Here is a 14,313-nt window from a genome sequence, read left to right on the forward strand (position 1 = left end):
TCTCAGCTCCTCATGGTACTTTCTCCAAAACTGACCATATAATTGGTCAAAAAACGGGCCTCAACAGGTACAGAAAGATAGAAATTATCCCATGCGTGCTATCGGACCACCACGGCCTAAAACTGGTCTTCAATAACAATCAAGGAAGAATGCCCACATATACTTGGAAATTGAACAATGCTCTACTCAATGATAACCTGGTCAAGGAAGAAATAAAGAAATTAAAAACTTTTTAGAATTTAATGAAAATGAAGGTACAACATACCCAAACTTATGGGATACAATGAAAGCTGTGCTAAGAGGAAAACTCATAGCGCTGAGTGCCTGCAGAAAGAAACAGGAAAGAGCATATGTCACCAGCTTGACAGCACATCTAAAAGCTCTAGAACAAAAAGAAGCAAATACACCCAGGAGGAGTAGAAGGCAGGAAATAATCAAACTCAGAGCTGAAATCAACCAAGTAGAAACAAAAAGGACCATAGAAAGAATCAACAGAACCAAAAGTTGGTTCTTTGAGAAAATCAACAAGATAGATTAAACCCTTAGCCAGACTAACGAGAGGACACAGAGAGTGCGTCCAAATTAACAAAATCAGAAATGAAAAGGGAGACATAACAACAGATTCAGAGGAAATTCAAAAAATCATCAGATCTTACTATAAAAACCTATATTCAACAAAACTTGAAAATCTTCAGGAAATGGACAATTTCCTAGACAGATACCAGGTACCGAAGTTAAATCAGGAACAGATAAACCAGTAAAACAACCCCATAACTCCTAAGGAAATAGAAGCAGTCATTAAAGGTCTCCCAACCAAAAAGAGCCCAGGTCCAGACGGGTTTAGTGCAGAATTCTATCAAACCTTCACAGAAGACCTCATACCAATATTATCCAAACTATTCCACAAAATTGAAACAGATGGATCACTACCGAATACCTTCTACGAAGCCACAATTACTCTTATACCTAAACCACACAAAGACACAACAAAGAAAGAGAACTTCAGACCAATTTCCCTTATGAATATCGACGCAAAAATACTCAACAAAATTCTGGCAAACCGAATCCAAGAGCACATCAGAACAATCATCCACCATGACCAAGTAGGCTTCATCCCAGGCATGCAGGGATGGTTTAATATACGGAAAACCATCAACGTGATCCATTATATAAACAAACTGAAAGAACAAAACCACATGATCATTTCATTAGACGCTGAGAAAGCATTTGACAAAATTCAACACCCCTTCATGATAAAAGTCCTGGAAAGAATAGGAATTCAAGGCCCATACCTAAACATAGTAAAAGCCATATACAGCAAACCAGTTGCTAACATTAAACTAAATGGAGAGAAACTTGAAGCAATCCCACTAAAATCAGGGACTAGACAAGGCTGCCCACTCTCTCCCTACTTATTCAATATAGTTCTTGAAGTTCTAGCCAGAGCAATCAGACAACAAAAGGAGGTCAAGGGGATACAGATCGGAAAAGAAGAAGTCAAAATATCACTATTTGCAGATGATATGATAGTATATTTAAGTGATCCCAAAAGTTCCACCAGAGAACTACTAAAGCTGATAAACAACTTCAGCAAAGTGGCTGGGTACAAAATTAACTCAAATAAATCAGTTGCCTTCCTCTATACAAAAGAGAAACAAGCCGAGAAAGAAATTAGGGAAACGACACCCTTCATAATAGACCCAAATAATATAAAGTACCTCGGTGTGACTTTAACAAAGCAAGTAAAAGATCTGTACAATAAGAACTTCAAGACACTGAAGAAGGAAATTGAAGAAGACCTCAGATGATGGAAAGATCTCCCATGCTCATGGATTGGCAGGATTAATATAGTAAAAATGGCCATTTTACCAAAAGCAATCTACAGATTCAATGCAATCCCCATCAAAATACCAATCCAATTCTTCAAAGAGTTAGACAGAACAATTTGCAAATTCATCTGGAATAACAAAAAACCCAGGATAGCTAAAGCTATCCTCAACAATGAAAGGACTTCAGGGGGAATCACTATCCCTGAACTCAAGCAGTATTACAGAGCAATAGTGATAAAAACTGCATGGTATTGGTACAGAGACAGACAGATAGACCAATGGAATAGAATTGAAGACCCAGAAATGAACCCACACACCTATGGTCACTTGATTTTTGACAAAGGAGCCAAAACCATCAAATGGAAAAAAGATAGCATTTTCAGCAAATGGTGCTGGTTCAACTGGAGGTCAACATGTAGAAGAATGCAGATCGATCCATGCTTATCACCCTGTACAAAGCTTAAGTCCAAGTGGATCAAGGACCTCCACATCAAACCAGACACACTCAAACTAATAGAAGAAAAACTAGGGAAGCATCTGGAACACATGGGCACTGGAAAAAATTTCCTGAACAAAACACCAATGGCTTACGCTCTAAGATCAAGAATCGACAAATGGGATCTCAAAACTGCAAAGCTTCTGTAAGGCAAAGGACACTGTGGTTAGGACAAAACGGCAACCAACAGATTGGGAAAAGATCTTTACCAATCCTACAACAGATAGAGGCCTTATATCCAAAATATACAAAGAACTCAAGAAGTTAGACCGCAGGGAAACAAATAACCCTATTAAAAAATGGGGTTCAGAGCTAAACAAAGAATTCACAGCTGAGGAATGCCGAATGGCTGAGAAACACCTAAAGAAATGTTCAACATCTTTAGTCATAAGGGAAATGCAAATCAAAACAACCCTGAGATTTCACCTCACACCAGTGAGAATGGCTAAGATCAAAAACTCAGGGGACAACAGATGCTGGCGAGGATGTGGAGAAAGAGGAACACTCCTCCATTGTTGGTGGGATTGCATACTGGTACAACCATTCTGGAAATCAGTCTGGAGGATCCTCAGAAAATTGGACATGGAACTGCCTGAGGATCCAGTTATACCTCTCTTGGGCATATACCCAAAAGATGCCCCAACATATAAAAAAGACACGTGCTCCACTATGTTCATTGCAGCCTTATTTATAATAGCCAGAAGCTGGAAAGAACCCAGATGCCCTTCAACAGAGGAATGGATACAGAAAATGTGGTACATCTACACAATGGAATATTACTCAGCTATCAAAAACAACGACTTTATTCGTTGGCAAATGGTTGGAACTGGAAAACATCATCCTGAGTGAGCTAACCCGATCACAGAAAGACATACATGGTATGCACTCATTGATAAGTGGCTATTAGCCCAAATGCTTGAATTACCCTAGATCCCTAGAACAAATGAAACTCAAGACGGATGATCAAAATGTGAATGCTTCACTCCTTCTTTAAATGAGGAAAAAGAATACCCTTGGCAGGGAAGAGAGAAGCAAAGATTAAAACAGAGACTGAAGGAACACCCATTCAGAGCCTGCCCCACATGTGGCCCATACATATACAGCCACCCAATTAGACAAGATGGATGAAGCAAAAAGGGCAGGCTGACAGGAGCCGGATGTAGATCGCTCCTGAGAGACACAGTCAGAATACAGCAAATACAGAGGTGAATGCCAGCAGCAAACCACTGAATTGAGAATAGGACCCCCGTTGAAGGAATCAGAGAAAGAACTGGAAGAGCTTGAAGGGGGCTCGAGACCCCATATGTACAACAATGCCAAGCAACCAGAGCTTCCAGGGACTAAGCCACTACCTAAAGACTATACATGGACTGACCCTGGACTCTGACCTCATAGGTAGCAATGAATATCCTAGTAAGAGCACCAGTGGAAGGGGAAGCCCTGGGTCCTGCTAAGACTGAACCCCCAGTGAACTAGACTGGTGGGAGGAGGGCGGCAATGGGGGGAGGGTTGGGAGGGGAACACCCATAAGGAAGGGGAGCGGGGAGGGGGATGTTTGCCCGGATACCGGGAAAGGGAATAACACTCGAAATGTATATAAGAAATACTCAAGTTAATAAAAAAAAAAATGTAAAAAAAAAAAATAAAATAAAGTTCCTTTTAAATCCTAAAAAAAAAAAAAAAAATACCACAAAGTTAAAAGGGGTAGAGTAACATTTATTTTATGTTGTAGTTAGTTTACAGTTAATGAATTGATGTCCAAAACAGGTCTTACTAGGTAAAATTGAGACATTTGAGGCCTGTATTTTTAAAGCTACAGGGGCTCCTGGGTTTGTGCATGACCTGGAAAGATCCAGCTGCTGGAAGCTTAGTGCCCAGTATGGCAGTATGGAGGTGATGGAGCCTAGACCAGTAGGACCCTGTAAAAGGTATCAAGTTACTAGGGACACTAACCCCAGAGGTTGAAAGTTCTCTCAAGACATGACTATTTCTGTGAAATGAAGTTGTTATAAAACAATAACAATAACAACAACAAAACCCAAAAATACTGGCTCCCTGAATCCCTCTGATTTCTGGTCTTACCACCTGATCTTATAGATTCCACTATTATGATGCTGAATTATATTATAATCCATGGAGCCCTCAGCTAAGGGCTCACCAAAGAGATGGAGCTACTCAAGTGTTGTAATTTGAATAAGAAATGTCCTCCATCGGTTCATGTATGTGTTTGAACACTTGGTCCTTCGCTGGTAGTGCTATTTAAGAAAGTTATGGAACCTTTAGGAGGTGAAACCTTGCCAAAGGAAGTGGATCACCAGGAGCAGCAGCCCTTGAGGCCTTATAGACCATATCATTTCCTTTTTACCGTCAGTTTTTGAATATGGATGAAATGAAGTCAGCCAGCCCCCAGCTTCTGCCACCATGCCTTCCCTGCCTGCAGTCATATCTCCCCATCATGACAAATTATAACTGTCTGAAACCGTAAGCCAGAACAAACCCTCTTCCCTTAGGTCATTGGCCATCTCTCCAGTCCCTATATTATATCATAGCAACAGAACAAAGATACCAATCTTGAACTTTTAGCCACAAATGAACTAACAAACCTCCCTACTTTTTAAAGAACCTGGCCCAAGGCATTGTTTTATTAACAGAAAGTTCATTAGTCCCAACTTCAGAGGTCACCTGTGCCTCTTTATTTTTTTTTTTTTTTTCGGAGCTGGGGACCGAACCCAGGGCCTTGCGCTTGCTAACGCTCTACCACTGAGCTAAATCCCCAACCCCGCCTCTTTATTTTCAAATCTTTAACAGCATCTCTGACTTTGCTACATCATATCTTTTGACTGACACTTTTCTGTTTCCCACTTGCATTTTTATAAAGACATGTTTTTATTATTTTATTTGTGTGTGTGTGTGTGTGTGTGTGTGTGTGTGTGTGTGTCTGTGTGTCTGTGTGTCTGTGCATGTATGCATGTGTTTGAATAGCATAAGGACACCAGAAGAGGGTGTTGGATCCCTTAGAGAACTAGAGTTACAGATGGTTGTAAGCTACCTAGTGTGCTGGAAACCAAACCTGGGTTATCTGGGAAAGCAACAAGCACTCTTTACTGCTGAGCCATCTGTCTCTAGCCCTCTACTCATTTTTAAGAATGCTTAACTTTTTAAAGGACTACATGAATAAACCAGAATACTCCTATCAGCTTTAACTGCCCTTTGCCATAGAGTATGTCATATTCACAGGTCCTGAGAATTTGGACATGGGCATCATCAGGGGACAGTTATCCAACCTACCATGCTTACTAATCACTTAAGAGCACTAGAAGTAAACTCTAATCATATCTAATAAGGCTCAGAGGGAAGTATTAACCACTGAAACAAACATCATTATTTGTCTTTAACTTTTCAAGCATTTAGGGAGTCAAAAAATGTAACTGAAGGCTTTCTGTTTCTCGTTTGTGGAGGACAACATTTTCAATCACTTCTCCCTTACCTGCCCCTAGTACTTGGACTATAAAAGCTAAAAACTTACTTTCTGGCCTCCTAAGGATAGTCATATAATATAGATGTGCCGAATGAAATCTAAAAATTGCCTCAGGAAATGCTACTGCACTCCTGATAAAAGGCGCAGATGGTGCTGGCACCCCTTGGCTCCTTCCCAGTAGTTCTCCTGCTTGAACATGGGACACTGCCAGTAATTCAAGCATCTATTTTGCAATGATGGAGCACATCCAAAGGAATCCAAGTGATACTAGTCCTGCCACTGTAAAATGGCTGCAGCAGCACCAGCTAGGCTAAGCCTCCAGACTTACAGCTATATGAGGGGAAATAAATTTTCATCTTTTTAAGTCACTGTTTACATCTGCTTTTCTGATATTTCCAACTGAAAGCTTTAATAGAAACTATACTAAACACAACTAAACATAAACATCTTCCTTCAAAATGTACTATTTTATGAAAACTATATTCAGTTAAATGAGTTATACTTAACACTTAAAAGGCAACTACTAAAGTGTAACATAATGTATTTTACTATAAATTATACAGATTTCATTCTAAGATATCTAGAAATTGCCAAAGATTTAAATATTAGCCATAATTCAAAGCAGCCAAAGATAAACTACTATTAATATAACTACTGTATTTACCAACATATTCTTACATACATATATATAAAATAGTTTTTAAAGTCAGATTATATAGAAATGCAGATTGATTCAACTTCCACTTAGCATTATATTTATTAAGGAATTTTTCATATGATTGAATATTTTTCAAAAGTAATTCCAAGAGCTTGAATATTTCCTATGTGACTATTACATTACTAATTAAGAATTTTAACAATGATAGACATGCAACAGATAAATAATCCAGAATGTATTACTGAGGATGAAATTCATTAGTCATAAATGCAGCTTAAGTGCTTTCTAGGAACACTAAAGTCAATTTTTAACCTGTGTACCAGAGCATCAGTCCCTGTGGTGTTAACTGCTACTCTTCGCTTTCTGATGACCTGATGAGTATGTATACTTTTATCTTAAATTGTTAATTTACTTATTCTGGGTATTCCTGACAGTGACTATCTAAAGATATTTAGATCTTTAGAATGGTTACTTTGTAAACTATCCCTAAGTAACTTTTTAAGGATAAAAGTTCTTTGTATGTAAAATGATAGCCTTTTGATACTATTTGTTGTATATTTGTTGAAGTAAGGTGTTAACCTTACTTCAGTAAACAGTCACTTTGTAGTTTTGCTTATATTAATTTATTTTTATGAACTTAAAAAATGTTCTTATGCCTAGTGTGATGACACATGCCTTTAATCCCAGCACTTGGGGCATAGAAGCAGGTGGATCTCTGTGAGTTTAAGGCCAGCCTGATTTACAAAGCAAGTTTCAGGACTTCCAGGGTTGTTATACAAAGAAACCCTGTCTCAGAAATACAGGAAAAAAATGTATTTTATGTATATGAACATTTGTTTGCAGGTGTGTGTGTGTGTGTGTGTGTGTGTGTGTGTGTGTGTGTGTGTGCGAGTGAGTGAGTGTGTGTGTGTGTGTGTGTGCGTGCGCACACGCAATTGATGTGTGGGCCTGGTGTCCACAGGGGCCAGAAGAAGGTGTTAGATCCCTGATAACTACAGCTATACATGGTTAGGGACCATAAAGTGAGTACTGGAAACTGAACCCAGGTTCTCCACAACAACAGGAAATACTCTTACCCACATGGGCCATCTCTCCAGCCCCTATTTTTATAAACTTTAAAAAAAAGGATCCACAACCTTTATCCTTGTAACCTTTTTAGCACATTTTTAGATGATGATAACCATGTTTTAGAAAAGAATGGTTTAAGATATAACATTCTTGTAAATTGTTATTAGCAGTCAAAAGAAATTTCAAATCTCTAAGAGAGTAACCAATATTACATGACAACTGCCTTTTGAAAACGAATGATTTAAGATATGGTATTCTTATAAATTCTTATTGGCAGTCAACAAAAAGAGAAAATATTCCATAATTACTAAGTCTTTTGTTCATGACTCATTACTTACATACCTGCTTGTGACAATGATCACATCCTCAGAGATAGTGGCCATTTCCTTGATGGTAAGGTAGCACATTCTCCTCAATGTTTGCTGAAAGTGTATTTATAGATGGTAAGAGATTATTGTAGAAACCTTTTAAGTTATTTTAAGTAAAACTAGCAAGTATATTAAGAGAGATATTCTTCAGCCAGCAAGATGGTTCATTGGTAAAGGGCTTTCCACCAAGTCTGATAGCCTGAGTTTAATCCCTGGAATCCAAATGGTGAAAACAAAGAATCAACTCCTAATACCTACATTAAAAATAAGGGAAGAATTCTTTAAAATATCTACCTTTTAAAAATCTACTAAAACTATATGGGTAAAAAATACTCAAAATATTACTTCTTAAACACAAATACTTAATGCACTGATACTTGAAAAAAACATAAAAGCAAAGTCTTAAAAATTCAATTCCTCTTCTACAAAGATATAATTGTTTAAAGTGATAATGACTTATCTCAGAAATGTGTTTTTAAAATTTTTAAATTTTAAATTTCTGTATGCAGAAACATGCTAATTATATTCTCCCCTATGGCAGTCTGAATGTAATTGGTCCCCATAGGCTCATAGGGAGTAGCATTATTACGAGGTGTGGTCTTCCTGCTGCCTGTGGATCAATATGTAGAATGTTCAGTCCCTTCTCTAGCATCAAACCTGCATGTTGCCATGTTTCCTGCCATGCTGATAATGGACTGAACCTCTGAAACTATAAGCCAGCCTCAATTAAATGTTGTCCTTTATAAGAGTTGCTGTGGTCATGGTGTCTCTTCACAGCAATAGAAACCCTAAATAAGACACCCCTCCACTTAGTGAGCACCAATGTTCCTCTAAAATGACTCGTTACTGGATAATCAGCTTCCATTTTAAGTTATCAAAATTTACAGATGAACAACAGGATCCAAAGTGAGAAGGTTCCTGCTCAAATCTCAGCTGCATCTCTGATTTACTTGCAGACCCCAGGCTCCTTCAGTCTGTCCAGCCTCTTTCTAAATATCTTCAGTGTCTTTTAAGTATAGAAACTCATACACATCAGACTCAGTTCGGAGTGTAAGCTATAAAGAGAACCTGCTTGACATCACTGAACCAAAGAAAAGAGAAGAAAATAATGGTTCTCAGTATGATTTAACACGAGGAAGGAAGGAAGGAAGGAAGGAAGGAAGGAAGGAAGGAAGGAAGGAAGGAGGGAAGGAAGGAAGGAAGGAAGGAGGGAAGGAAGGAAGGAAGGGTGGGAGGAGGGAAGGAAGGAAGGGTGGGAGGAGGGAAGGAAGGAAGGGTGGGAGGAGGGAAGGAAGGAAGGGTGGGAGGAAGGGAAAAGGAAAAGAGGGGAGGGAACATATATCAAGGAATGAAAAGTAGGAAGGAAAAAGTAGTAAAGACAAATTTGAGTGAAATAAAAAAGCTAAAAAAAGCTATATTTCTCTCTATATAAAAATATACTTAGAAATATATATATATATGACATGTTTATGTTACATATTCATATATATGGTAGGAGTGCCTAAGAGTATCAAATTTCCCATAAGCAGGGAAAAGATAAAGATGAATATTAGATTTTAATAAGTTCATGAAGCAATTTAGGATAACTGCCAGAAATTCTGAAAACATTATCTCATATGTCACTAATGCTCTTCATTTTGTTGCCTTTCTTTCTTCAGCTCATTTCAGGCTGTCTTTATGGCTATCTTCAAGTACATCCATTTTCACACTCACTTTTCTCCTTTCTCTCTGTTATCTTCCCTAAACATTCCCAGCTCCACCCGACCTTCCCAATGCCTGTAGTCTGCCTCTGGGCAGCTAATGGTGCAATCCCAGGGCTCATCTTGCTTGCTTCCCTTCAGATCACACCCCTTGCACTCTGGATGAAAGCTGCTCTGTTGTCTGGTTTTCTAGTATAGCAGGGCAAACCAGCCCTTTACACAGCTGGAAACACAACAGAAATGTGGTTCTTGACATCGAAGGAGGAGTAATTTGTACAGTGAGACGCTCCTTTCCCCACTGATGTCAACTGATCCCAGTACTGCTGCAGTGGAGCTAAAGCTGTAGCTCAACAGTCTGCACGGTTTGGTCCTTCACAATGACTTGTCTGGTTTTACCCAGTCCTGCAGCAAATGTCTGTATATCTTCATTTATATAGTGGTTACACAAATCTATGTACTTGTTTTTCTTAGGTTCTCTTCTCTTGCTCTTATTTGCTCACTCTCTTGCTTCAGGGGGTCTGGATAGTAAAACCCAGGGCTTCATGCATGCACGTCAGGCACTCTACCAACTATTCTATTTCCCCAAGATTACTTTGAAAGATAAATATTAATAGGGAAAAACAGTCCATGAATGAAAAAGCTTGCTCCTTGAAGATACCGGTAAGGTACAAGCCTCTAGACAAAACTCTAAGGAATGCAAGAATATATAATTTAGCCATATCAAAATGATAGGTATCAGTACAGATTCTACAGACATTATTTAAAAGGTTTATCAACAATTCTATCTTCCATCCTTCCACAAACACACACACACAGTCAGGTCCTTTGGTTCCTCATCAGAAAATCTCTTAGCATCTTCAAACTCTTCCGTAAATGTTCCTATCCTTCTAACTGAAAATTTCCCTAAGAACTGCCCTGTAACTTTCTAAATGGTGGCTGTTTTCTTCCTCATGGTCTCCTTACTGCCTTTTTAGCTATTGACACCACCTTCTTTCAATGTACTTCCTTCCTACAAATGTTCTGGTCTGAAAGGTTATGCCCTTTGCACCATATTACTCACCATCATGCATGATGACAGAGACTCATTGTAATGTCAGAGCCTCTATCAGTGATAGCCACCATGTGGCTCTGACAACCCTGTGTATTCTGTCAGCACTCATAACCCAGTAATCCTATAACCATTTACTAACCCCATCCGGTCCAACATCAGGTACCTGACTGCAAGATCATATCCACATATAGCCTTGCCTGACTTTTCTAACAGCAAGTCTGTACACCCTACTCCAACAACTTGAAATGCCTACTTTTCTAGTCTAATTCCTGAAGGAAATACCTAATCCCATAATACTCATACTGGCTCTGCTTCTCTAATTGATCCTTGAACTGTTACTGTAGGAGTCATTAAAAGGAAGCATGTCCTGAAGGCCAGGAACATGAAATCACTTCTCTTTTCAGACTGGTGGAATCTAAGTAGTCAATAGTATTAAATAGCATAAATATTTAAATCATCACTTGCAAAGACATACAGAGGACAAAGCTTTGGGTAAGTAAGCAGTTGTTGCCAGAGTACATTTTAATAAAAATTAGGTTGTTAAAACTTAAGATGTTAAAAATAACTTGTTTAGGGGCCAACAAGATGGTTCAGCAGGTAAAGGCACTTGCTACCGATATTGAAGGCCTGAGTTCCAACCCCAGGACTTTGGTGGTGGAAAGAGAGACCTGAGTCCTACAAGTTGTCCTCTGACCGCCACACAGGCACCACGGCATGCATGCACATGCACATCACACACATATACACACACATTTTTTCTTAAAAGAAAATGAAGAGTTTAACAGGCTTAAATGAACAGCTAAAAGTCTAAGAAGGAGCCAGAGAGCCTTTTGCCATGGCTGTGAGACCCCAAAACTGGGAAGGCAGATCCTGCAGAAAGTTTAATTTAAGAACAAATTCAAGCCATACCCCTGGAGAACTTGACTGGCAAGGGAGAGAATTTGAAAACTGAGTGGGACAGACGGGCAGACTCTGATGAAGGTTCCTGAAACCCCAAATTCTACCAAGAATCTTTTGTCAGTAAAAGTTATCTTTCACTCTTGCTCTTTGCTTTTCGCTGCTCTTGTCCCCTTCCCCATCCCCCACTCCACATGCCCATGGCCGGTCTTTCCTCCCTTCTACTCTTTTTCTCTCATTAAACCTCTCCACGTTGGGAAAAGAAAAAAAAAATCTTTCAGGGGATTGCTCTCCCTCTGCCTAAGCATATATTAAGGCTTCCCTTAACATAACTGTCTTATAGGGGCCTGAAGAACTACTTCTAAAATTCTTCATTATCTAGCTAAACAGATAGACTCAAATCCTAGAGAGTCCTGGGAACTGGACACAAAATGTAGCTTGTGCTGATATACAATATATATAAAAAGATGTTGGGGCTGGGGATTTAGCTCAGTGGCAGAGCGCTTACCTAGGAAGCACAAGGCCCTGGGTTCGGTCCCCAGCTCCGAAAAAAAGAACCAAAACAAACTAGAGTATGTTTCTTTACAAAGCTGTGTCACACCATCCTTTGGGCCCTCTGCTGGAAAAGTAGAATCAAGTCTCAAATAATGCCTTTTAAATTGTATCCTCTAGTATTATAGATGTAGGACAGTATGTATCATACCTCTGTGGATGTAAAATAGCTTGTACCTGCTTTATGATACGTAGTAGTGACCGTGCTTTATCAGAGCTGTTTTTAATGATGTTGCTCAGAATGTTTTCTTTCCAGATGATGATTGAGAAGCTAATTTAAAAAAAAAAAATGGTGCCAGGTACCACAAGAGTAACAGAACTATGCTGTTTTCTCGGGTTTTGTTTTTTTACTTTTTTTTTTTTTTAATGGAGTGTGCTGGATGTCTCTACAGTTTTGTTCAGATGACTGCAGAACCTGGAAAAGCTGTTGCTGCTGTTGATGCATAACACACTGCTATTATTGGTCTTTTTATATAAATATAAATATATATATACAGATATTTAATTTGAATTTTTGGAAACTTTAGCTGTGCTGTCAACTTTGGAACAAAGTATCCCCGTTTACTGTGTTGAGTTGGCACTGTACAGAAATTAACAGCCATATTGGTCTAGAAATGTTGAACTTAAGTTTTTTCCATTTTTACAGGGGTAACACACTGTATTAAATATGTAAGGTCTTATCTACGTGGGTTTGATTACAAAAACTAATAAAGTATTCTCTAAATCAAAAAAAAAAAAAAGATGTTGGCAAATATGTGCTAGCAGAAAGCTAAGAAATGTGTCTCACAGAAACCGACTCCCTGTAAGTTTCTGTATTAAACCTGAGCTGAGAAGAAATGTGCCACACTGAGAAAACAGAAGAAAGCAGCAGCTATCACACTCAGAGCAGTGAGGTGACCTAGGGAACGAGAGGCAGCTACAGAGATGCCAACAGGCTTGCTGAGCCCCGACTCCAAGTCCAGCTCTTCTCAATTGCCAGCCCCACTGCCAGCAATCCAGGCCCACTAAAACCTTGACTAGGAACTGACAGATGTGGGCCTACAGGTATGACCAGTTCCCCAGGGACTTCAGAGACAGCCTTTTACTATATACTTTAATTCTTCCACATTCACATATTGTTTTAAGGCACTGATAAGTTTTATAAAGATAAACGGTTTTAAAGTAATTTTAAACATTTAAGCAACCCTCTTTAATTTGGAACACTCTACATTCCCTGTGGAAAATAAATTGTTTCATCATAAAAGAATAAAAAAGACTTACATCATTAGATTGAAACAATCGAGTCATTGCAAAGAAGGCTTCTGTAGCTTCCATAGTTCCGAAGTGTTCACCCTAAGTAAAATTTAAAAGAATTTTTTTAAACTAAAAAAATATAGATATTAAGAATTTTCTCTTTATTTCTCATTTGATTAAAAAAATCATTGAATTCAGGAGGAAGTCTCTTTATAAACATTCTGCCTCTTGGCAACTTTTCTGTTTTCAATTTAAAAACCTGCAGGGGAGAAAAAAACCCTCAGGGCCACTTAGAGACTTGTTATTTAAAATAATTCAAAATAGCACACCACTCTTAGGAGTTCTGGAATTGTAGTGTCTACATTTTTAACAGAAACTGCTTATATTTCCTTTAAGAATATACTGGGAGGCAAAATACTGTAGTAAGAATAATTTTTAATCTGCATTGCATGATAAGGTCACACAACCTAAAAGGAGGGCTTGCACCTTGAGCATTTCCAGTCTAATGCCTGGCACATGTCCAGGACAGGACAGGTGTATAATAGATACAAAACTGAAAAGGATTGCTTATGAGGAATCCAAGAATTTATGGCAACTCAGGGCTTAAAACAAAAGAGAAGGATCTAGATTCCCCTTATTTTTGTTTCAAGGGCTGCTATAGATCCCAAACCCTGACCCTAAACTCTTTATACCCTTAGAAGTATGATTTGGATCTTACAACCTGTGACATGAATAACAGATCATTTAAAGACCTTGTCAAAATCCTGTCCCCTCCAAGAACTCTTGGGGGAGCAGGGTACTTTTCACTCAGTAAAAGCTCCCAAGCATGCCAACGCTGCTCATCAAGCAGTACACGGCCAGAGAATGTGTTCACTAATCTTCAAGACATTTCTAGTCATAAACTTCTTAAATATTACCATTTCAACATTTACTTCTTCCACTAAAGTAATCCTGCATAAAGTATTGGGCTTAATCTTTATTTT

The 14,313-nt window shown here is 38.6% G+C and overlaps 1 protein-coding gene across 2 annotated transcripts in view; it reads right to left on the reverse strand.

The window, feature by feature from the left end:
• The window catches only part of Copg2 (coat protein complex I subunit gamma 2), a 128,346-nt gene that overhangs the window by 109,058 nt on the left and 4,975 nt on the right, over positions 1-14,313 (reverse strand). For both annotated transcript variants that reach the window (NM_001106929.2, XM_087657089.1), the window contains exons 4-5: positions 13,358-13,429; positions 7,872-7,951 (exon numbers count right to left, since the gene is read on the reverse strand). In NM_001106929.2, coding sequence (NP_001100399.1) covers positions 7,872-7,951; positions 13,358-13,429 — 152 coding nt within the window. The remainder of the gene's footprint in view (positions 1-7,871; positions 7,952-13,357; positions 13,430-14,313) is intronic.

The sequence above is a fragment of the Rattus norvegicus genome, chromosome 4, assembly GCF_021556685.1.
Source record: "Rattus norvegicus strain SHRSP/BbbUtx chromosome 4, alternate assembly SHRSP_T2T, whole genome shotgun sequence".
Classification (NCBI taxonomy): Eukaryota; Metazoa; Chordata; class Mammalia; order Rodentia; family Muridae; genus Rattus; species Rattus norvegicus.